This window comes from Mesoplodon mirus, assembly GCF_964341445.2.
Source record: "Mesoplodon mirus genome assembly, chromosome: 4".
NCBI lineage: Eukaryota > Metazoa > Chordata > Mammalia > Artiodactyla > Ziphiidae > Mesoplodon > Mesoplodon mirus.
In genome coordinates this window covers 85,480,895-85,507,407 of record NC_138979.1, presented here as the reverse complement: position 1 = coordinate 85,507,407, position 26,513 = coordinate 85,480,895, and the positions used below count along the sequence as shown (strand labels likewise).

Below are 26,513 nucleotides of genomic sequence, written 5' to 3'. Positions count from 1 at the left end.
AAATAAAAACCGTTCAAATATTTCTTGAAAACCAAGATGTTCAATACCTCAAGCTGCAGAGCACTTGTTCCCACTCCACTTTTTGATGCTCTAACTGTGATTTCATTTCTTTTGTTTCTGATAGCTCCTTGGGTAGCCCAGTAACCTTACTTTCCATTTTTTTATTTTTTCCTGTAAGTAGTTCACAGTAATATTTCTTAAGTTCTATTAATCTTTCATATGAAGGAACTGCATCCTGAATTTTCAATAAGCTAACAGAATCTGCATTAGGAAGAAAACAAAGATAGAAATGAAATATATGAGTAATTTTTATGTATAAAGCACTGTGCATTTTCACCTTCACTCATCCATACATTGAACAAATACATTTTTTTTTTTTTTGGCCATGCTGCACAGCATGCGGGACCTTAAATCCCTGACCAGGAATTCAAGTGGCTAAATATACAATGCCCCAAAGAGGTGGAGGAAAGAAACAGAAAAAAAAAATATTTGAAGAAAAGAATGGCCAACAACTTTCTAAACTTAATGAAAACTACAATCCCACAGATCCAGGAGGATCTGGCAAGGAGAGAAGAAGTGGAAGTAAACTATTTTGTAATATTCTTATCCTATATATGATGTGGTACAATATTACTTGAAGGTGGACTGTGATAACCCTAAGTAAAATACTGTAAACCCTAAAGCAACCACTAAAATAGTGAAACAAAAGAGTTACAGTTAATAAACCAAAAAAACAAAAAAGAAATAAAACTACATCATAAAAATTACTTGATTAATCTAAAAGATGGCAGAAAAAGAAAAGGGCAACAAAGAACAGATGGGATAAACAGAAATCAAACAGCATAATGACAGATTCATACCTACTGTATCAATAATCACATTAAGTGAAAATGGTCTGAAAACCTCAATTAAAAAGCAGATTGTCAGGGACTTCACTGGTGGAACAGTGGTCAGGAATCCACCTGTCAATGCAGGAGACACAGGTTTGAGCCCTGGTCCTCCCACATGTCATGGAGCAACTAAACCCATGTGCCACAACGACTGAGCCGACATGCCACAATTACTGAAGCCCATGGGCCTACAGCCTGTGCTCCACAGCAAGGGAAGCCACCGCAATGAGAAGCCTGTGCACCACAATGAAGAGTAGCCTCCCCTCGCCGTAACTAGAGAAAGCCTGTGCGCAGCAATGAAGACCCAACACAGCCAAAAATAAACAAATAAATAAATTAATTAATTTTTAAGAAAAAGCAGATTGTCAGACTGCAGCAAAAAGCAAGACCCAACTGTATGCACCTATAAGAAATAAATTCCTTGAAAGAGGGAAAATACCAAAGCTCAATCAAGAAAGAACAAATAGGGCTTCCCTGGTGGCGCAAGGGTTGAGAGTCCACCTGCCGATACAGGGGACACGGGTTCGTGCCTGGGTCCAGGAAGATCCCACATGCCATGGAACGGCTGGGCCCATGAGCCATGGCCGCCGAGCCTGCGTGTTGGAGCCTGTGCTCCGCAACAGGAGAGGCCACAGCAGTGAGAGGCCCGTGTACCACAAAAAAAAAAAAAAAAAGAAAGAACAAATAAACTAAATAGCCCTATATCTAAAAAAGAAACTAAAGTCCTACTTAAAGACCTTCCCACAAAGAAAATTCCAGGCCCAAATGGCTACACTGGTGAATTCTACCAAATATTACAACAGTATACACAAAAATATACATATAAATATACATATTTATACCATGGTCCTACCTTTACACTCCATGCCAAGATGTTCTATTAGCAACATGAAATTCTTATAATTAGAGTAAAGCATCTGGCAATCCTTAAAAGCTGTTTCAGATGACTGAGTTAAGTCATCAAGGTCATCCATAGAATTAATTTGCTCTTTGACCTACAAATAAAAAATACTATTTCACAATGTCCCCAAAATACTTATAAAATATACTAAGTGTACAGAGGTGATAAATATCTCTTTATTAAAGAAAAACACAGATACTTCTTAAAAGAACAGATTTTTATCAAAGGGATAATTTTATCAACAGTGATTCTAAATAATTTTTTCAAAGTAAATGTTTCTACAACAAAGGAAGATTTTCTATTTTTCCACTATACCTTTCACAAAGTAATTTTTTACTACAGGATAATATGTTTTATAATTAGTTTTTTACTCTACCTTGTTCTTTTCATTAAATGTTTCCTTTGTAGCCCTGAAAAAACAAACGATTCTTTTCAGGCAAATATTAAATACTTAAAATCCAAAGAATACCTAAACCTATTGTTTTTTACATAAAATCATTGCATTGGTAATTAATTTTCTATAAAAGAGATTAAAAAATAAATAGAAAGAGTAACATTAAAGGACAAAGAAAATACACCATAATAATATTAACAAAGCATTAAATTAGATTAAGCTGACAATCAAAGGAAAAACATAATGTTACTTGCATTATTTGATAGGAAGAAATATACAAGGGTTTTTACTTTTTTACTTTTAATCACCCACATGTTGGGGTCATGTCAGCATCAGGGCTGAAAAATAGGTACCTCATAGTATCCCTCCACCACCAGCAACAATTTGGCATCTATCCACAGACAAAAGTGGCTTTGTGGCAGTTGCAGGATCCAGCACCATAAACCAAGGGACCTGGGAAGAGTCCTGCCCACCCAAGTGGTAACAGACATGCAGACCACAGCCCAGCTGTGAACCCTGCATGGCCCATGAACTGGCTCCAGCCACTCTTAGCAACGTCCAGGGAACCCCTGGAAAACACTGTCTGAGACAATCACCCACAGACAAGAGAGCCTTTGTGGAAATCCAGGTTTCCAACAGAGAAGTGCCAGCATACCACTGGAACAAAAAAATGCAAGTTGGGATACATTGGAGAGGGCAGTTATTAAAGACTGGAAGAGGTGACTGCTACTTCAAATTCAAAGACAGCAATGAAAAACTTCAAGTAACATAAAAAAATCAAGAAAACATGACACTACCAAAAGATCACAATAATTTTCCAGTAACAAATCCCAAAGACATGGAGAACTGCAATCTACCTGATAGAGAATTCAAAATAGTAGTTTTAAGGAAACTCAGTGAGCTACAAGAAAACACAGAAAGACAACCCAATAAAATCAGGAAAGTAATACACAAACAAGATGAGGAGTTTAACAAAGAGATAGAAATAATAAAAAATAACCAAATGGAAGTTTTGGAGCTGAAGAATACAATGAATGAAAGGAAAAATGCAATAAAGAGCACTGACAGCAGAATGGATCAAACAGAAGAAAGAATCTGTGAGTTAAGAGACAGGAGCTTTAAAATTATCCAATCAGAGGAGAATAAAGAAAAAAAGAATGAAAAAGTGGGAAGAAAGCCTACATGAATCACCATATACCATCAAAGGAAATAATTCATAAATCATTGCAGTTCCAGAAAGAGAAGATAGGGAGAAGGTGGCAGAAGCTTATTTAAAGAAAAAATGGTTCAGAACTTCCTAAACCTGGCGAGAAATTTGGATATCCAAGTTCCTAAAGCACATAGGTCACCAAGCAAACTCAACTTAAAGAAATCCTCGCCAGGAGACATTATAACAAAACTGTCAAAAATCAAAGACAAAGAGAGAGTCTTAAAAGCAGCAAAAGTAAAGAGGCTTGTAAATTATAAGGGAACCCCCATAAGTCTATCAATGGATTTCAAGAGAGTAGGACGACATATTCAAAGTGCTAAAAGAAAAAAACTGCCAACCAAGAATACTCCATCCAGAAAAGTTGTCTTTCAGAAATGAAGGAGAGATAAAGGCTTTCCCAAACAAAGCAAAGCTGAGGGAGGTCATCACCACTAGACCTGCCTCACAAGAAATGATGAAAGGAGTCTTCAAGCTGAAATCAAAGGACGCTAATTAGTAACATAAAATATATTTAAATATACAACACACTGGTAAAGGTAAGTATACAGTCAAATCCAGAATACTCTAATACTGTAATACGGTGGTGTGTTAACCAATTAACTCTAGTATTAAGGCTAAAGGACAAGAGTATTAGAAATAACTATAACCCTAGAAAAATATAAAATTTGTTAATCATGAACATTAGCTCAAATGAGAACTTGTTTTATAGGAAAATAACAATTATCTATTGTTAAATACTGACATAGGCTTACCTATCAGAATCTTCATTCTCCATGGTAGGAAACTGTTGGTTATTAGTTTTTCTGCTCTTTCTCTGTTGAATTAATCCACTATCATCAGCATCATATATGTTTTCTGATACTTCCATTTCACTACTTTTGTGCTTCTTCTTTGCTTCTTCAACCTTTAATGAAAGTTTGACACTACATATAATTGTTATTACCTTATTCATTATAAAGACCTTTGCATTGTCATTAATTACTTGACTCAGAGTTTGCCCCGGCTTTAAGCAATAAAAATAGTTTTGTGCTTACTTTAATTTTTTTAATTACAAGTCATTGAAATTTTTGTAAAGTCTGCTTCTTTCTGTTTGAGGAAAAGAAATAAAATTTTAAAAATTTCAAAAAGGGCTTTCTTAATGTGGTGCAGCTATTCACATCCACTCTTCCCTGTCTGATGGCAGAGACAGAGAAATAAAGAGACAAAGACACAAAATTTGTCCTCTTTGGTCTTTACCACCTGGATTTTGCATTAAACAGCCAAATTTAGAGGACGGGACACCTTGGTGCTTCAGTAACAAAAAGGAAACATCCTTCTTTCTGCACTGAAGCTATTCTTCCCCCACTGCCTTTTACAATTCTTTTTTCATTTGGATCCTGGGAATATCAAAAAAGTGATGGTGTTCACTAAAATATATGAACCAAAGTTTACCAAAAAACAGGAGTAGAGTGAAATTGATGAATTGCTAGTTAGTGTGGAATTCTGGAAAATGAGTAATGCCTCCCAATTTCACATTCAATAACCATGAAATTTTAGAGCTAAAGGGTACAGAAGCAATTATCTACTTTAGCCCCACTATTTACCAATAATGGGAATAAAACCAAGAAAGGTTCAATGATTTGTCCAAAGCCCCTAAAGTGGCATTTCCTATCATTTCATGGCACCAAAAGAGATGATACAATTCTGTAACCCTGAATCTGATAAATTACCAAATGAATTCATCAGATTAATCAGATAAGTTAAAAGTGTGACTTTGGCAAAGTAATTTAATGCCTCAGTTGGGGGTAGGGCTCATCTCTTTTTCTTTCAAAGGAGAATATCTACAGATTTTTGTCTACTTTAAAACTCAGTCAATGCACCTCTTACACAAAAGAGCAAACAAACAAATTAAAATATCTATTACTGGAAGGAAAAAAAAACCCTCATTGCACATCAAAACTCAGTTTTCTCCTTTGGAGATAAATACTGAATTTGTTTTGCTGAGGGTTTATACTACCTAAATGATAAAATCATACATGTCAAAACTTACCACATTTTATTAAACAACACAATGTAAAGGTCTGACTCAACAGAAACATCTGAGAGTGGTGATTAAAGAATATGTGGGAGTACATGTATTTGTTATTAAAAATATCTTGAAGTGGCCATGTTGGAATTCTAAGGGCCAAGAGATTGAGTAAAGCAAAGAAGACCGCATACACTAAAGCACAATAAAGAGATCAGTTTAGCAGGAATACGTGTTTATGTCCCTTCTTTCAGTCACTGCTTCCTTCCCATACCATAGAGTGTAATTTATATTTAAAACCCAATAGATTAAAAAAAAACCCCAAACCCTAGCTTATTATATTTCTTAAGCAATTTCCTTTGTGGAAATTCTGGCTCAGAAGGTCACATGGTATGTAGCTAAATTAGTTTCCCAGTTCATATGAAAGACTGACAGAGAGAGACTTAGGTTGATTAAGGAACAAAAGCCATGAAAATAGTTTCCTATTATTTAGATGGCAGAAGTAATCTATTTCTACACAATTACCTATTTAGCTGACCCCATTTTATTACTAAGTGGAAAATCAGAATGGATCAGAGATCATTGATAAAGAGAAAGAACAAAGTAGCAGCAAATGAACCTCTATCTCTTTTTGAAGTTGAATTTTCTCTTTTTCCAAAGCCAGGAACTCTACTTGTAACATGCCTATCTCATTCTTAAGCCTTTGCATATCTTGCTGTAATTCTTCATTTAGATACACTTTGGATGTTCTGTTACTATTCGGTGGAGAAGAACTCCCATTTTCTAATTCAGGTTGCATGCTTTTATAGTTATTAGCACTGCAATTATCTGCAAGCAATGGCTTCTGGAACCAGTCTTGTATTGGTTTGGTTTTCTTATAAGTATTTGTAACAGCAGAAATATCACGACTTTTTATTTGAATCATGTGTTTCATTTCATTGGAGCGGGCAAGCCATAAATCAAAAAGTCTTTTGGGATCACTAGACTGAGGTATACATCCGAGTCTAATTTCCAATTAGTGGTATTTTGGTTCATATTTTGTAACATTTGCATATCAAACTCTTGGTCTTCTTGCATTTCAAATAACTACTGAGTCCCTTACTCTTTTTTTTTTTTTTTTTTTTTTTTTTTTTTTTGCGGTATGCGGGCCTCTCACTGTTGTGGCCTCCCCCGTTGCGGAGCACAGGCTCCGGACGCGCAGGCCCAGCGGCCATGGCTCACGGGCCCAGCCGCTCCGCGGCATATGGGATCCTCCCAGACCGGGGCACGAACCCGTATCCCCTGCATCGGCAGGCGGACTCTCAACCACTGCGCCACCAGGGAGGCCCTACTTTTTTATTTTCTGTATCATTATAAAAACTCTCCTCATTTTTGTTAAAAACATGTTCAGTGTCTGGTTTATCACTTTCATAGTCCAATTTATTTTCATTTAAATAAAGCTGTGAAGATGATGGACAAGAATGTCCCCAAGACCCAGAGGTTAAATAAGATGGAAAAACATTTTCAAGACTGGGTTCTTTTTGTTCAGGAAATGCTTGGAATGCTAGAGAGACAGATACTCCAAATGCATCTTTTGCCTGACAGTCAGGTATATTATTTGTCAAATTAGAAGGTATTTCCTTTATGTTTGCTCCTTCTTTAGGGTTATCATGTAGTGGCTCTTCCTCAGGACAAACAGTAATTTTGTATTTTTCAAAAGTTCCACCAAACTTCCACTTTAACTTATTTGTGATGCGTTTGAAGTTATTTTTCCACCCTAATTTGCCTCGTTTGATCCACATTTCCTCATGCTTTTGTACACAAGGAAGTCCTGAACATACAGATATGTCCTCTCTATCACATTCCTTATTCATTTCTGGTTCTTGAGGCATTTTTTGCAGATGCAAAAGCGGAAGATCAATTGGCTTGATTTGATTTTCAGATGTCTTTTCTGTCAGGGTACATGTTTGTAAAATAACTTTATCCTTAAGTAATCAAGTACGGACAAAGAAAAATTAGAAAATAATTAAACTTTAACCATTAAACTTCTTAATCTATGTTTAGCTACTCACAAATCACTGGATTACAACTAAGAAGTGAAAAATAACTTGCCTTAGCCTGAAACAGGAGAAAAACATGAACTCACAAACCCAATTTTGTCACTGTTTGTTTGAACTAAATAATTCATATATGTTAAATCTACCAAAAATGAATTAGGAGATGATTTTTAATGTTACAAAGGCTTCCTTACTTAAAAATATTTCACCTCACCGTACCTTAAAAAGTCCCTATGTGCACGTAAGCATTTTTTTTTAAGGACTAGTAACTGGAGAATAGACAAACCTTAAATTACTAGGAGCCAAAATCAATTAATACCAATCAGAAAGAGGAACAAATTCCTAAATTTTAATGCAAATTATATACTATGATAGTATTATACGTTGATATAATACCTGCTTTCATTCAGTTATATTATATTCTAATATCCACTAATGAAAGTGGATAAAACATTGTTTAATATTATTTACTGGTTTCCTACCCTGAAATGAAATAAATTAGAAAGTTATTGTTTGTACCCTAACAACAAAGGTCCAATTCTGGAAGGTCTGCTTCCTTAATAGGCAATTGGGTTGATTGTATGACCCCTTCTCTCCCTGAATGTAGATCTTTAGGTCGATTACATAGAGGTCACAAGACAGAATAAATCTTTAATCTTGGCATTAGTGACTGGCAATTTGAAACTGCAAATTTTGAACAGCTGGGAATGATTTCTCCTTCCATGAATCTAACTCACGGACCATCACTGATATACTGTTCATAATTTCAACTGCTTAATCATACGATTCAGTATTTGATTATCACCTTCTTTATCATATAAGGAAGAAGCAAACAATATTCAGGAAATTTTTTTGCCTCAATTCCAAGGACAAAGTTTAACTATAAATTATAATAGATTCTAACAATATTTTAAGCTTTGTAATTAAAGCACTATAAAAACTAACTATTAAATTATTATCTATCAATTCTAAGAGGTTAATTTTGAAAGGTAATTTCATTTGAACACTGTTGTTAAAGCATAGAAAACAATATTGAGCCAGAAATTTACATTTACATTTTTACATACCTGTGAGTGGTTATTTTCACTTCCATCAAGCCTTTCTTGTGCTTCCTCCGATGTTATTTCTAAGTCTAGTTCTGCTGACAAATCTATATGTTTAGTTAAAATTAACTACTTAGAACAGTTAGATAAAAGACATAATCTTTATAAAAATAGATTTAAAAAATTTTATCAAATGACAATTTAAATTAAGCTTAATCTTTAGCTGAATATTTACTTCTTTAAGAAATACTTCTAATTACCTAAAACTCCAACAAACCATCTGGGAAATACCAGATGTCACCAGGTTACAGGCACACAAACATCTCAAAGATTCATTGACAAATTCATCCACCAAACATCAATGAACAGAACAATCAGAAACCAAACAAAGGGTTTCCCTGGTGGCGCAGTGGTTGAGAGTCCGCCTGCCGATGAAGGGGACACGGGTTCGTGCCCCGGTCCGGGAAGATCCCACATGCCGCGGAGCAGCTGGGCCCGTGAGCCATGGCTGCTAGGCCCGTGCGTCTGGAGCCTGTGCTCCGCAGTGGGAGAGGCCACAACAGTGAGAGGCCCGCATACCGCAAAACAAACAAACAAACAAAATTTAAAAATACAGGACAAACATAGAAAGTCATAATATACTCTGTTCTCTACTTCATAATAGTACCTATTTAACAATACACCAAGCTTCAACTGCAACGTTATTCATGGTTTCCAAAATTACTGTTACTTTTCATGCTTTTATCAGTTCCTTAATCTGAAATGTTTTCCTCTACTCTTCTGACAAAGTTCTTTTCATCTTTTAAGACTCAGCCTGCTTCGTGAAGTCCTCCTTGATTACAGCTCTCTTTCCCCAAATAGGTATCTCTTTCCTAGTAGCTACCTTAGTACTTTATAGATTTTTCTAGTGTATCTTCATCACCTGAACTGTAAATTATTTCTTCACGTCTATCCTCTTTGCTTCTAGACTGTAGAGGACAATCTCTTGAAATCATCTTTGTATAAACAGTCTTTATTTTACTCAATAATTATTTATTGAGTTCCTGCTCAGTACTAAACATGGAGTTTAAAGAAGAATGTAGATAAAAGGTGTCAGGGATGGCTTTTCTAGAGATAATGCCTGAGCTGAGACTTACACAGTGAGGTCAGTCAGATTCAAGGGAATAGAGGGCAGGAAAGGGAGAGAGCATGGAAAGCTGTAGCAAGACAGGCAGAGAAGCATACATAAAACAGGGTGAATAGTTGTCTAAAATACAGGGATAGATGAGAGAGCATCACCAGCAGTTCAGAATTCCAGAGCAAAGGACAGACAGAAAGGGCTAGAGAGGGAGAGTCAGGTAGAAGTTAGATTACGAAAGCCTCGTGTCATTCTAAGATGGCTGGACATTAATATGCTTTAAAGAGTGGTTCACGATCACTGGTGCATTTGAGATAGATCACTCTAAATGCTGCGGGAGGGATGAATTTGAAGGCCATACAAATAAATAGAGGGAGAAGAATGTGATGGCATTATAATGCAAAAAAAAAGATGATGCAGGCCTACACTGAGGGACTGTTTCCAGAAATATTTAGGATATAAAATTACCAGGACCCAGCATAGAATAAATCTTTATTAAATAAATAAATTCACAAATCCTGGGCCCCTCAAGAACTAGACTCTGCTTATTACTTTATAAAAGGTATCAACTGAGAAGAGAAATGATCTGCATGAACTGTTTTAAGTTGCTTGTATTTAGTTTCCAGTTTTCCTGTTTCACATCTTCCTGTGTTGAGGGGGCTCGTGTAGGTGTTTCATTTGAATTTGTGCTTCTTGGACCTACCAAGCTCATGGAGAAATGAGAGCAAACAAGTCACTTGTATAGATAAAAAAAACTTTGAGTTTATAGCTTGTAGTCACTACTCTAGGAGATAACTGAGAATCTTTTGTAAATGTAACATTAATTCCACAGGTAAGGAAAGACAAGAAGATAAAACTATAGGACTGGAAAAAGAAAACAGTGTATGATTTATTACTATAGCCCTGATCATATGACTGATTAACGGCACTAAATTAATCGGTATTTATGTAGAACATATATTAGATGTGGTTAATCAATAGACTGGGAATCCTAGTAGAATTCGAATTGATGTTCCTTACACTATCTTTAAATGATCAGCACTCCTTAAAACCAATATCCCTTGTGAACTATTAATTCATTAAAAATAATAAGTTGATATACTATGTGGACACAGCTAAGAAGGAGGGACTATGTAGCAATCCCCAATGACTCCCATTACTGCTGGGAAAGCCAATTCTAAAATATATAAACTCATACAAAATACAAGAAATAGTTTAGTATTTGGTTTTGGAGGTGCTTTTTTCGTTACATTGAATATAGTTATAACTAATACTAATGAATTCAGAGCTAAACAAAAATAAAGCTAAGAAACTACATTTTGAGAAGGGAATCTTCAGATGTCTGCCTAGGTTTCCCAACTAGTCCCAAAGTTCTAAATATAATCTTGCTACCCACTCTCAGGTGTATCCTAAATACTAGCCTAACGAACCTATTCTCTCTCCTAATTCCCTTTGTTATTTATTATGTTGCTTTCCTCAGAGGAAGAATGCAAACGTCTTGCTAAAAGACGTTTCGCTGCAGGTTGAATAAAAGGAGTAAACACAAAGCAGATTTTGCCACAAAATGATTTTGGAAACATCAGGATTATGGTGAAGCCATGCCGAGGTGGCCTATGGTTGAGTGCTCTGTGCTTATTTATTACATTGTTTGCTTTCTCTGTTTTCTGGCAGTTGTGACTCACACAGGTCACGGAGCGTGTAATCCCCTAACAGAAACAACACTCCGATATTAATCTTTTCTTTATCTGTTAAGGTCATCTGTCCAAATTCTGTGGATGCTGACTGATTTTTGGTCATTGATTGTGACACAAATGGATATTTATCATCAACTTTCAAATGCCCAGCTCTTTGACAAGTCTCATTATTGAGCGACAAACTAGCAGAATCCCAACCTGAAAAACCTGAAAACAAAGTCTCCATTTATTAGAATGTGAATACTAATACAAATTTGACTAACCTGAACAAATTCTTTCTTCAGAGAAGCAGTCCCATGTCCTCCTCTCCCCCCAAACACACTACTCCCTCATGGCTTATTGTATCTTACACGTCATTGCCATTCATATAGATACGTTAAGTATTGCCTCTCATTTTTTCTAATTTTTAATTTTCTAGTGATACTTACTTTGATTCACTCATCAATCTCTATTACATATTCTGTATACCTTAAGAGCTTTATTAATAATTACGTTTCTTCAACATATAAATTTTTTCATTAACAAAATTATGTCTAACCATTTATTTTATGTTTAAATATGCATGACAGTATTGTGTGTTCCAGAGACATGGGTTTTAAAAAATCTTTTAATGAATGGTACTACTTTAATACAATGAGATGATCTTTCCTCAATGTACCAATATCTTCAGAACTCATTTTTTAAGGCTTGGATAAATATCATAAATTTACAAAAGAAATGATAGCCTTGAGTGCTAATTGTTTCCTGGTAAAAATAGGATAAGTCTAGGTCCACACTAGATCCAAAGAGCATACAGTGTCATGACACAGGAAATGAATACATAACAAAAATATTTTTCTTTTTTTTAAAGAAAGTAAAATTGTCAGATTTCAATTTCTTAAGACAAATAAGAGCTGAACCAAGATGGTGGAGTACAAGGATATGCTCTCAGTCCCTCTTGTGAGAACACCAGAATCACTACTAGGTGCTGGACAATCATCGACAGGAAGACACTGGAACTCACCAAAAAAGATACCCCACATCCGAAGACAAAGGAGAAGCCACAATGAGACAGTAGGAGGGGCACAGTCACAGCAAAATCAAATCCCATAACAGGTGGGTGGGTGACTCATAGACTGGAGAACACTTATACCACAGAAGTCCACCCACTGGAGTGAAGGTTCTGAGCCCCACATCAGGCTTCCCAACCTGGGGGTCCGGCAAGGGGAAGAGAAATTCCTAGGGAATCAGACTTTGAAGCCTAGTGGGATTTGACTGCAGGACTTTGACAGGACTGGGGGAGAAACAGACTCCACTCTTGGAGGGCACACACAAACTACTGTGCGCAGTGGGACCCAGAAGAAGGAGCAGTGACCCCACGGGAGACTGAACCAGACATACCTGCTAGTGTTGGAGGGTCTCCTGCAGAGGCGGGGGTTGGCTGTGGCTCACCGTGTGGACAAGAACACGGGTAGCAGAAGTTCTGGGAAGTACTCCTTGGCGTGAGCCCTCCCAGAGTCTGCCATTAGCCCTACCAAAGAGCCCAGGTAGGCTCTACTGTTGGGTTGCCTCAGGCTAAACAACCAACAGGGAGGGAACCCAGCCCCACCCATCAGCTGTCAAGTGGATTAAAGTTTTACAGAGCTCTGCCCACCAGAGCAACACCCAGCTCAACCCACCACCACTCCCTCCCATCAGGAAACCTGCACAAGCCTCGTAGATAGCCTCATCCACCAGAGGGCAGACAGGAGAAACAAGAACTACAATCCTGCAGCCTGTGGAACAAAAACCACATTCACAGACAGATAGACAAGATGAAAAGGCAGAGGGCTATGAACCAGATGAAGAAACAAGATAAAACCACAGAAGAACAACTAAATGAAGTGGAGATAGGCAACCTTCCAGAAAAAGAATTCAGAATAATGATAGTGAAGATGATCCAGGACCTCGGAAAAAAAATGGAGGCAAAGATCGAGAAGATGCAAGAAATGTTTAACAAAGACCTAGAAGAGTTAAAGAACAAACAAACAGAGATGAACAATACAATAATTGGAATGAAAACTACACTAGAAGGAATCAATAGCAGAATAACTGAGGCAGAAGAACAGATAAGTGACCTGGAAGCCAGAATGGTGGAATTCACTGAGCAGAAGAGAATAAAGAAAAAAGAATGAAAAGAAATGAAGACAGCCTAAGAGACGTCTGAGACAACATTAAACGCAACAACATTCGCATTATAGGGGTCTCAAAAGGAGAAGAGAGAGAGAAAGGACCAGAGAAAATATTTGAAGAGGTTATAGTTGAAAACTTCCCAACATGGGAAAGGAAATAGCCACTCAAGTCCAGGACGTGCAGCGAGTCCCATATAGGATAAACCCAAAGAGAAACATGCCGAGACACACAGTAATCAAATTGGCAAAAATTAAACACAAAGAAATATTACTGAAAGCAGCAAAGGAAAAACGACAAATAACATACAAGGGAACTCCCAAAAGGTTAACAGCTGATTTCTCAGCAGAAACTCTACAAGCCAGAAGGGAGTGGCATGATGCAATTAAAGTGATAAAAGGGAAGAACCTACAACCAAGATTACTCTACCCAGCAAGGATCTCATTCAGACTCCACGGAGAAATCAAAAGCTTTACAGACAAGCAAAACCTAAGAGAATTCAGCACCACCAAACCAGCTCTATAACAAATGCTAAAGGAACTTCTCTAAGTGGGAAACACAAGAGAAGAAAAGGACCTACAAAAACAAACCCAAAAGAATTAAGAAAATGGTCATAGGAACATACATATTGATAATTACCTTAAACGTGAATGGATTAAATGCTCCAACCAAAAGACACAGGCTTGCTGAATGGATACAAACACAAGACCCATATATATGCTGTCTACAAGAGCCCCACTTCAGACCTACGGACACATACAGACTGAAAGTGAGGGGATGGAAAAAGATATTCCATGCAAATGGAAATCAAAAGAAAGCTGGAGTAGCAATACTCATATCAAATAAAATAGACTTTAAAATAAAGAATGTTACAAAAGACAAGGAAGGGCACTATATAATGATCAAGGGATCAATCCAAGAAGAATATATAACAATTATAAATATATATGCACCCAACATAGGACCACCTCAATATATAAGGCAATGGCTAACAGCTGTAAAAGAGGAAATCAACAGTAACACAATAATAGTGGGGGACTTTAACACCTCACTTGCACCAATGGACAGATCAGCCAAAATGTAAATAAATAAGGAAACAGAAGCTTTAAATGACACAATAGGCCAGATAGATTTAATTGATATTTATAGGACATTTCATCCAAAAACAGCGGATTACACTTTCTTCTCAAGTGTGCACAGAACATTCTCCAGGATAAATCACATCTTGGGTCACAAACCAAGCCTCAGTAAATTAAAGAAAATTGAAATCATATCAAGCATCTTTTCTGACCACAACACTATGAGATTAGAAATGAATTACAGTGGAAAAACATAAAATACACAAACACATGGAGGCTAAACAGTAAATTACTAAATAACCAAGAGATCACTAAAGAAGTCAAAGAGGAAATCAAAAATACCTAGAGACAAATGACAATGAAAACACAACAATCCAAAACCGATGGGATGTAGCAAAAGCAGTCTTAAGAGGGAAGTTTATAGCTATACAAGCCTACCTCAAGAAACAAGAAAAATCTCAAATAAATAATCTAACTTTATACCTAAAGGAACTAGAGAAAAAACAAACAAAACCCAAAGTTAGCAGAAGGAAAGAAAACATAAAGATCAGAGCAGAAATAAATGAAATAGACACAAAGAAAACAATAGCAAAGATCAATAAAACTAAAAGCTGGTTCTTTGAGAAGATAAACAAAATTGATAAACCATTAGCCAGACTCATCAAGAAAAAGAGGGAGAGGACTCAAATCAATAAAATTAGAAATGAAAAAGGAGAAGTTACAACGGACACCGCAGAAAGACAAAGCATCTTAAGAGACTACTACAAGCAACTCTATGCCAATAAAATGGACAACCTGGAAGAAATGGACAAATTCTTAGAAAGGTATAACCTTCCAAGACTGAACCAGGAGAAACAGAAAATATGAACAGACCAATCACAAGTAATGAAATTGAAGCTGTGATGAAAAATCTTCCAACAAACAAAAGTCCAGGAGCAGATGGCTTCACAGGTGAATTTTATCAAACATTTAGAGGAGAGCTAACACCCATCCTTCTCAAACTCTTCCAAAAAATTGCAGGAGAAAGAGCACTCCCAAACTCATTTTACGAGGCCACCATCACCCTGATACCAAAAAGCAGACAAAGATACAACAAAAAAAGAAAATTACAGACCAATATCACTGATGAATATAGATGCAAAAATCCTCAACAAAATACTAGCAAACAGAATCCAACAATGCACTAAAAGGATCATACACTATGATTAACTGGGATTTATCCCAGGGATGCAAGGATTCTTCAATATACACAAATCAATCAATGTGATACACCATATTAACAAATTGAAGAATAAAAACCATATGATCATCTCAATAGATGCAGAAAAAGCTTTCAACAAAATTCAACACCAATTTATGATAAAAACTCTCCAGAAAGTGGGCATAGAGGGAACCTACCTCAACATAATAAAGGTCATATATTACAAACCCACAGCAAACATTATTCTCAATGGTGAAAAACTGAAACCATTTCCTCTAAGATCAGGAACAAGACAAGGATGTCCACTCTCACCACTATTATTCAACATAGTTTTGGAAGTCCTAGCCTCAGCAATCAGAGAAGAAAAAGAAATAAAAGGAATATAAATTGCAAAAGAAGAAGTAAAACTGTCACTGTTTGCAGATGACATGATACTATACATAGAGAATCCTAAAGATGCCACCAGAAAACTACCAGAGCTAATCAAAAAATTTGGTAAAGGTGCAGGATACAAAATTAATGCACAGAAATCTCTTGCATTCCTATACACTAATGATGAAAAATATGAAAGAGAAATTAAGGAAACACTCTCATTTACCATTGCAACAAAAAGAATAAAATACCTAGGAATAAACCTACCTAGGGAGACAAAAGATCTGTATGCAGAAAAGTATAAGACACTGATGAAAGAAATTAAAGATGATACCAACAGATGGAGAGATAAACCATGTTCTTGGATTGGAAGAATCAATATTGTGAAAATGACTCTACTACACAGAGCAATCTACAGATTCAATGCAATCCCTATCAAATTACCAATGGCATTTTTTACGGAACTAGAACAAAAAATCGTAAAATTTGTATGGAGACAAAAAAGACCCCGAATACCCAAAGCAGTCTTGAGGGAAAAAAACGCAGCTGGAGGAATCAGACTCCCTGACGTCAGGCTATATTACAAAGCTACAGTAATCAAGACAATATGGTACTGGCAGAAAAACAGAAACATAGATCAATGGAACAAGATAGAAAGCCCAGAGGGAAACCCACACACCTATGGTCAACTAATCTATGACAAAGGAGGCAAGGATATACAATGGAGAAAAGACAGTCTCTTCAATAAGTGGTGCTGGGAAAACTGGACAGATACATGGAAAGAATGATATTAGAACACTCCCTAACACCATACACAAAAATAAACTCAAAATGGATTAGAGACCTAAATGTAAGACTGGACACTATAAATCTCTTAGAGGAAAACATAGGAAGAACACTCTTTAACATTAATCACAGCAAGATCTTTTTTGATCCACCTCCTAGAGTAATGTAAATAAAAACAAAAATAAACAAATGGGACCTAGTGAAACTTCAAAGCTTTTGCACAGGAAAGGAAACCATAAACAAGATAAAAAGACAACCCTCAGAATGGGAGAAAATATTTGCAAAGAAATCAACAGACAAAGGAGTAATCTCCAAAATATATAAACAGCTCATGCAGCTCAATATTAAAAAAACAAACAACCCAATCCAAAAATGGGCAGAAGACCTAGATAGACAGTTCTCCAAAGAAGACATACAGATGGCCAAGAAGCACATGAAAAGCTGTTCAACATCAGTAATTATTAGAGAAATACAAATCAAAACTAGAATGAGGTATCACCTCACACCAGTTAGAATGGGCTTCATCAGAAAATGTACAAACAACAAAGGCTGGAGAGGGTATAGAGAAAAGAGAACCCTCTTGCACTGTTGGTGGGAATGTAACTGATACAGCCACTATGCAGAACAGTATGGAGGTTCCTTAAAAAACTAAAAATAGAATTACCATATGATCCAGCAATCCCACTACTGGGCATATACCCAGAGAAAACCATAATTCAAAAAGACACATGCACCCCAATGTTCACTGCAGCACTATTTACCGTAGGCAGGTCATGGAAGCAACCTAAATGCCCATCGACAGACGAATGGATAAAGAAGATGGGGTACATATATACAATGGAATATTACTCAGCCATAAAAAAGGAATGAAATTGGGTCATTTGTTGAGACGTGGATGGATCCAGAGACTGTCACACAGAGTGAAGTAAGTCAGAAAGAGAAAAACAAATATCGTATATTAACGCATATATGTGGAACCTAGAAAAATGGTACAGATGAACTGGTTTGCAGGGCAGAAATGGAGGCACAGTTGTAGAGAACAAACTTATGGACACCAAGGGGGGAAAACCGCAAGGGGTTGGGGATGGTGGTGGGATGAATTGGGAGATTGGGAATGACATGTATACACTGATGTGTATAAAATTGATGACTGATAAGAACCTGCCGTATATATTAAAAAAAAGACAAATCAAAGAAAAAAGCAAGAAATGTAAAAGTGAAAGTTTAAAGCCTGTTTCATCACAAGCGTCCCTTTATCATTTCACATCCATGAGCTCTGTAAATGGTTTAAAACAGTGGTTCTCAAGTGTCACCTGAGCATCCCTGGAGTCCCAAGACTCAACCGTTCAAGGGGTCCAAGAGGTCAAAACTATTTTCACAATAACAGTAAATGTTATTTCCATTCTCATTCTGTTTTAAGTGTACAGAGCAGTTTTCCAGAGACAAGATATGTGATAACATCATACTTCTAATGGCTAATAGAATGTATGATTGTGTGTGCTTGTATTTTAAATTTTTCAGTTTTATTTTCCAATACAGTAAACATCAGTAGATACAACCTACTTAAACAAAAGTTCCTTGGAATTCTCAATAATTTTTAAAAGTATAAAAGGATCCTATATCTGCATCATAAAAAATAACAAACAAATAAATAAAAGGATCTTAAAGCCCAAAACGTTCAGAATTACTGTTTTACAAGATTGTGTCTATCAAATCGTCATTAAGGTATGATTACTTTCCCCCACTTTTTTTTTTTTTTTTTTTTTTTTTTGTGGTACGCGGGCCTCTCACTGCTGTGGCCTCTCCCATTGCGGAGCACAGGCTCCGGACACGCAGGCTCAGCGGCCGTGTCTCAGCGGTCATGGCTCACGGGCCCAGCCGCTCCGCGGCACATGGGATCCTCCCAGACTGGGGCACGAACCCGCGTCCCCTGCATCGGCAGGCGGACTCTCAACCACTGCGCCACCAGGGAAGACCTCCCCCACTTTTAATAATCAAAGACGCACACACACATACACACACACAGAGTCTGCTAATCAAAACATCTGGTTGGATTAAGCTCATCCGTGTAACACCACTAAAATGAAATAATTAAAGTTGAAATACAATTGACATGTTAGCAAGTGAAGCTTTACTCTAGGTTAAGGTCAGAATTCAAATAAGCATTTTATAAAACTGGAAAAATCTTAGAATCTAATAATTTACCTCTGAGAATCCCTAAGAAGTACAGAGATTCCAAACTGAGAACTTTAGGGTATTGAAACATACATAGAAACATCTGAGTTAAAGCTTACATTTTAAAAATATCTTTTTCTTATGCTTGTAAATATCTTTTTTTCAAAACATGGATACCAACAATAACATGTGCCTTATTTATGTCAAATCCTTCAATTAAACTTGCAAAAACAAAAAGGAATTAGGAATATGAAGGCTGTGAGCATTTCAAATATTTTAGTGTACCTCTTTCCAGAGTGAAATTTGCACTGCAAAATTTACCTGATCTGGATGTTTGTAAATCCTTCATTCCTACTGTTTTATTAGGAACAGAATCTTTCACTCCAACTGCAGGCTGAATGGGTTTTGAAACAAGTTGATTAATAAATAATGTACATTTGATACAATCTGTAGTTAATAATTCAAGATAAAAATATAAGTTTTTACCTTCAAGTCAGGATATTTTTCAGGAGAATCTAAAAGGCAAAAGGGACATAGAATCAATTACACGTAACTATGAAAGCCAACTATATACTCATGCAGTTAGTACTGAGCAGAATCCTCATGCTTGGCCTTGGCAGTGAATACTTTAGGTTTTGGTGTTTTGTTTCTTGGGGGAAGTTAGGACTGCAACAAGACAGACATATGAATCCACTACAGATACTGAAGAAAAAATAGGAGTACAGGTTTAACAAAACATGCAGTTAAGATTTCAAAAGTAAAATTATGTTCCAAAAGCCTTTATAAAATAGAAAAATGCACATGTACCAATGTGAACATGCTGATTGATGAGGAGAAAAGTGATCTTTAATCAGAGCAACAAATCATGACCCCGAGAAGGTAAATGTGAAAGCTGATGGTAAAATGCAACAGCACATCTTGAATGCAATACAGCAGCATCATTTACACCGTTATACTACAAGTATTTATCATGTTCTTCAGTTTGTCCTGTAATTTAGGAAGTGCACAGTTGGGATGACAGTTCAGTTGAATGTATAATTCATTTCTCATCAGAGAAAGGGTTATGAACTGATCAGCTTGGATATACACTTGTAGAATAATAGTTCATAAAAATATTCATGTTTTTCCATACCCATGTGGGCTACTGGTATGCCTACATTTCTTGGATCCTCTAGTTTAGTCATCTTAAAGTTTCTCGATCCACTCATGCAAGAAGGTATATAAGGCACATCTAAGAAATAACGTATTATAAGTTTTCAATATCGAAGTACGATTATCAAAAAGGCAAAAGTAAATTTTACTGCCACAGAATTATTAGATATTAAAAATCTTTCATATTTCAAAATCAGTGTAGTATTTACTGAAAATAGCAATTTTAGCATTTAGGGAATGAACCCTATTAATTTCTTTTGTTTCCAAAATTAGTTTGGTTCGGTATATCATGCTAATGTTTAAAAGGACTTTTGTGAAACAATTATCAGCAAAAAATTAGCTATCTTAGGGACTCCCCTGGCGGTCCAGTGGTGAAGACCCCATGCTTCTACTGCAGGGGGCATGGGTTCAATCCCTGGTCGGGGAAATTAAGATCCTACAAGCGAAGCCAAGCAGCCAAAAAAAAAAAAAACAAAAAAAACCTATCTTAAAAAAAAAAAAAAACAGCCAATGCTTCCATATTCAAATTAATCTCATTTGAATAACACATACCAACAGAACATATATCTTTGATGCCTGATAGTTACAAGGAGGAGCTGGGGTTTACCTCAATTCTAGCACCCACTCCTGCTTCCAGTATTCTCTGGAGCAGCAATGACCTAACCTTGTTTCAGTGTAAATACACTGAAGTCATCTAACGAGAGTTCTCTCAAGTTTCCTCATCACCTCCACAATCACCTCCCTAACACCCTTCTTTCCCCCCTCTTTCCTTTCACTATATTCTTTCCTCTTCAAAGGTAGTCTCTGGATCTGTGGTCTTAATTCTCCCCCTTTGACATTCTTTTTATGGATCATCCCCACCACTTCTTTTTTCCTCTTTGCTTAGCAGTGGCACCTTACATCTATAAGTTCTACTTCAACGCTTTGCTACCCTCTTAAATATGGAATATTTAAATATGGAATATGGAAGCATTGGTATAAAAAATGATATAAACACACTCAGAAAGAAAAACAAAATAATGCTCTTCCTTGATCCTGTTCTGTCTTGAACTATCCAGTGGCTCCTCTTCCAGATTTCTCTCAATGCAAGCCTACACCCTTGCTACTCTGAGAGCTTGTCAGAAATGCACAATCCCAGACCTGCTGCTCAGCATGTGCACTTTTCACAAGGTCCCCAGGGGACTAATTATAATTTGAGAAACTCTGACCTATCAGTCTGCTTCTACATTCCCACAGTAAGAGTGGGAAAGCTTTGCTGTTCGTCTCTGACAAGTTTCGGTGTTGGAAACTCACTTCAAATTTGTCTCACGTTTCAAATACTCCTCTCTTCCTTTTTCTAAAGACCTATTTTACTTTGCCCCCGTCCTCCACAGACCCCTGCTTCCTTTTCCTTCATTTACTCCCTGTAACCTCTGCCTCTCTCATTCTTTAGTCCTTCTTTCCTCTTCCTCATTTCCCGACTTTCCCTAGGTTGTAGAGTACCTTGAAACGGAACTAATAATTTAGCTCCTTAAAGGGGACTCTCAATTTAATCTGTGGCTGACACCAGATAAGATACACAGCTTCCCTCCTTTTCTCGTCTTTTTCCTCACTATGCATTTGACAGGTGATTTCCTTTTTTTTTTTTTTACATCAACAATGTTATGTTTTTTAATAGTTTTCAGAATATAAGCTGCATAGCTTTTTAGAATAAAAAATGATATAACTTCAGTACATGCTTTAGGACACTTGGTTAAACAACAAGCAAACTGTGTCTTTGAGGACCACCTCAAAAGGGTGGCACACTTCACAGTGTAACTTGGTAACAGACATGGAGATAGATGATTATATCATGGCATGTTGTCTACAAAAGAGCATCTGGACACTCAGAGCTTAAATAGAACACACCACACAGTTAAGTATTCAAGCACTGCTTTTTGGCCAAATAAAAACTGCCTAAAAACTGCTGATGGATTTTTGACAAGAAAAAAAGACGTAGCTGCTTAGTTCTTCTGATACAGCACTTCTTTTCCAGAATGAGACAGGCTCAGGTCAACTTGAAATCAGTGTGAGGAATGATTCTTCCTCTTAACCGACAGGTGATTTTCTTTGGCTGTTAGAATATATCAGAATTCCCATTTTAAATCAACATGCTGTCAAATGACTTTTTCATAAAAATATAGTTCTTACCTTCTACTTGTCCATTTAATATATTTTTTCCTCTTTGACCTGCAGCTCCAGATAAATGATCAACATACTTCTCTGGAAGACTCTCAGAGATACTCTGTTAAAACTGATATTAATAATGAGTTGCATAAAGCTTTCCTAATCCCCTTCCAATAGCTGAAAATACCCTACTTTTTAAAAATTTCCTACTTTACAAGCAATTAGATTTAAAAATAAGAGAAGCATGCATTGAAAACCCAAACATTGAAATAGAAAACTTCATATACACTCTCTAGATCAAGTCTATCTTTTATCCTCATTTGGCTACTGACTCTGTAAACTGAGCATGGAAAGCCAGAGGAATTATTTTCACAGACGAAAAATGTGCCTGACCTACAGGCACATTTCAGCAAACAATTACCTTCAAAACACCTAACTCTACTTTGCATTCCTTGGCAAAAGAAGAGAGTATTTTTTAAAAATATGTTTTCAAATAAATTCTTTAATAAGTACACTTGCTATAAATTTAAAATATTTCTAAAGACAGAAATTTTTTAGTATTAAAATAATATACTTGGCATGAAAAGAAACCATGAAGCGTGTCATGTTGAGCATAAACAGAACACTGTAGAAGCTGCTTCATTTAGGTAAACAAGGGCTTATAAGAATCTGTTATTTGATAAAATTTTTATTGATAGGAAAAAGAGTTGAATAAAATAGCGAAGTAGTAAGAAAAACTTTTATGTTTAAATAATAGCAGAAAATTTAAATATAGTTATGCAACTCTTCAAAAAAGTACAGCAAGCTTTAATAAGGGAAGAATAAGAACTTTTATTTATTAATCATCTAAATGTGCCAAGCTTTTCTTATGCACATTTTATTTTCTACATACAACAACGATAAAAGTGATTGTAAGGACAGTTACCCCACTTCCTGTTTCCTGGTCCTTCCAAGATGCGAGAGTGTAATGATGAACAGATGGGATCCACTGTTCTCTCTGTCCAGAATGTCCCTCCCCTGGACCCTCACGTGATTGGCTCCTTCCCATCCTCCCCTTGGTAGCTTTTATCACATGCAGATCTTTTCTGACTACCTAAATTCCACTCCCACCCCCATCCCCATCCTAACTACAAACTCTCTCAATGTTGTCTAATGTAACGTTCTCCATTTTCTTTGCCTCTCACTGTTGTGGCCTCTCCCGTTGAGGAGCACAGGCTCCGGACGCGCAGGCTTAGCAGCCATGGCTCACGGGCGCAGCCGCTCCGCGGTACGTGGGAACTTCCCGGACCGGGGCACGAACCTGTATCCCCTGCATCAGCAGGTGGACTCTCAACCACTGCGCCACCAGGGAAGCTCTCTCCATTTTCTTTACATGAAGGACTTAACAGTGACTTATAAAGGATTCCTGTTTGGTTTTATGTTCCCACCACTACAGCCTAACCCCTCAATTGGTACAGTCAGTGTCTAACTGCCCAGTACATAGTTGGTATTCAATAACAGGAATTTATTTAAGATCAAAACATTTAAAATGTCGAGAGGACCTCAAGTACCAAAGCACTTGATACCTATAGGAGATCTCCGATAACAGTCTATAGAAACTTAACATACCCCAAGCTAGAAATCCACATGCTCATTCTAATTTTCCTATTCTTAACACTACTGTCATTTTATTGTCCTTCAGGTTTTAAAAAAGTGCCCCAGCATTTAGTGAGTCAGTAATTGCGATTGTGATCATATTTTTTTATTATTTTCTGCTTTATAACAAAGTGAATCAGTCATACATATACACCTGTTCCCACATCCCTTCCCTCACGCATCTCCCTCCCTCCCACTCTCCCCATCCCACCCCTCCAGGCGGTCACAAAGCACCGAGCTGATCTCCCTGTGCTCTGCAGCTGCTTCCCACTATCTATCTACCTTACGTTTGGTAGTGTATATATGTCCATGCACTGTGATCATTTTTGTCTTACATTTCTATAGCACCCTTTACAGTTTACAAGGTGTGTTCACAGCTCTTACCACATCTGTTCCCTACACATACCTGAGAAGTGGGTACCAGTACCATTTTTACGAAGGAGGTCACTGACGCTCAACCAGGGTAGACAAGTTTTTCCGAGATCCCACAGCTCGTGACAGAACCAGGATGCTACCATGTCTTTTGACTTTAAACACAGTGATGTATCACTGCAGCAGCTGCCTATATCTTACAGATCAGGCCCTTCTTATCTCTTTCCATAGCTGTCACCTTACAACAGGTCATCATTACTTTATATTTACGTTACTTCAAGTATGGCTGCCATAAAGGTACTGAACGCACACTAGTTTATCCAAAATGGTGTGTATTTATTAAAACATCGCTAAACCAAACTGTTGTTATTATAACGCCACATACTTATTATTCCCCATTCTTTTGCTTCTCTTGAAACGTTCCTTGCAGATCTATTTGAAAATCCAAATGTAATAATACTTTCAAGTCTCAGGCACTATCTTTTTCAGGTCTAAGTGGTAAAAAACTACATTTCAACCTGTTTCTCTCTGAACCTCACTAGGAGTTTTACACATCCATATGTACCAAAGAAACATACATTTGCTTGGGAGACTGGGACTGACAGATACACCCTACTATATATAAAATAGATCAATAATAAGGACCTCCTGTATAGCACAGAGAACTCTACTGAATACTCTGTAATGGCCTATATGGGGAAGGCATCGAAAAAAGAGTGGATATATGTATAACTGATTCACTTTGCTGTATATCTGAAACTAACACAACATTGTAAATCAACTAGACTCCAACAAAAATTTTTAAAAAAAAGAAAAGAAAAAAGAAACATACATTTGGCCATAGGCTGACCTGGAATAATGCTTCAGTTTTTAGATAAATTTAACTTCAGAACCCAAACTGATTCCTTATGTCTTCTAAGCCTTGGTTTTTGCTCTGTGCTACACTGGTTTCATTAGGTGAATCTTGCAAATTAACAAAAGTGCACTATGTGGTAGTTATTATACTTAGCACACAATTATTTAATTAATTACAGGTTAAAAATGTAAGGAAAAAATTTTGATGGGCAAATGCAAAGGTGAGAAAGTAAAGTCAAAGCACCCTCCCGTTTTATGTTTTAACATCATTCAGTGCTTATATTTTAAAATAAAAAAAAATAACAATAGAAGACAGTACCTCAGAATCCCAAGGTGATTCTATACCTTCCTCTTCTCCTAATCCTAATGCTGACATCATATCTGTAAAATGCAGCCACAGATACATTAATGAGAACATTTACTACTATGAATTTTAAATACATATATGTCTATCTCCATCCACAAATATTTAAATAAAATAAAGTAGCAGAAAAGAATTTCAGAGGGGTGAGGCATTTTCAGGAAGAAAACGTTGGTAGTAGTTGGGATACTTCTGTAGAAACGGAGCAAAAGAAATATACTTAAAAAGAAATGGAAAAAGAAAAAGGGCTTCACTGTTAGCGCAGTGGTTGAGGGTCCGCCTGCCGATGCAGGGGATACGGATTCGTGCCCTGGTATGGGAAGATCCCACATGCCGCAGAGCAGATAGGCCCGTGAGCCGCGGCCGCTGGGCCTGCGCGTCCGGAGCCTGTGCTCATCAACGGCAGAGGCCATAACAGTGAGAGGCCTGCGTACCGCAAAAAAAAAAAAAAAAAAAACAAAGAAGTCAAATTGTTAGGATCTGTTTGCTCCTGTGGAGTACGTTCAATATCAGTATCATTTTCTTTTTCTCCAATTTCTGGATTTGTTGCTCCTTCCTATAAAAACAAAACACAATAAAACAAACACCTCATTCCAGAAAACATCATATTCATTCATTTGGTCATTCAATCAATCAGTAAGACCACAAACATTTACTGGATCTGTCAAATCATAGGCACTATCCTGGGAGAAAAGCTGGAAATATAAATAGAAGACCGATTCTGCTCTGTATTCCAGGAGAAATAGAGCTACATGAAAACAAGTAAGAACAGCAAAGTATCATTCAAAAGCTCTACGACTGATGTGAACAGAGTACAGGAAGGGCACACAGGAAAGAGGAGTCAGCTGTATCTGGGTAGCTCAGGAAATGCTGCAAAGACAGGTCTGTGTCTTAAAAGACACACACAGTGTAGAGCGGGGAAGTGAAGGGGATTCTAGAAAA

The 26,513-nt window shown here is 36.9% G+C and overlaps 1 protein-coding gene across 1 annotated transcript in view; it reads right to left on the bottom strand.

The window, feature by feature from the left end:
• LOC309801988 (ankyrin repeat domain-containing protein 26-like) overlaps positions 1–26,513 on the bottom strand; it is a 79,815-nt gene that overhangs the window by 31,932 nt on the left and 21,370 nt on the right. The window contains 10 exon segments of the mRNA XM_082617135.1: positions 48–261; positions 1,744–1,885; positions 2,168–2,201; positions 4,148–4,299; positions 8,504–8,586; positions 19,373–19,445; positions 19,538–19,566; positions 20,184–20,282; positions 22,373–22,466; positions 25,530–25,591. Coding sequence (XP_082473261.1) covers positions 48–261; positions 1,744–1,885; positions 2,168–2,201; positions 4,148–4,299; positions 8,504–8,586; positions 19,373–19,445; positions 19,538–19,566; positions 20,184–20,282; positions 22,373–22,466; positions 25,530–25,589 — 980 coding nt within the window. The 5' untranslated portion in view covers positions 25,590–25,591.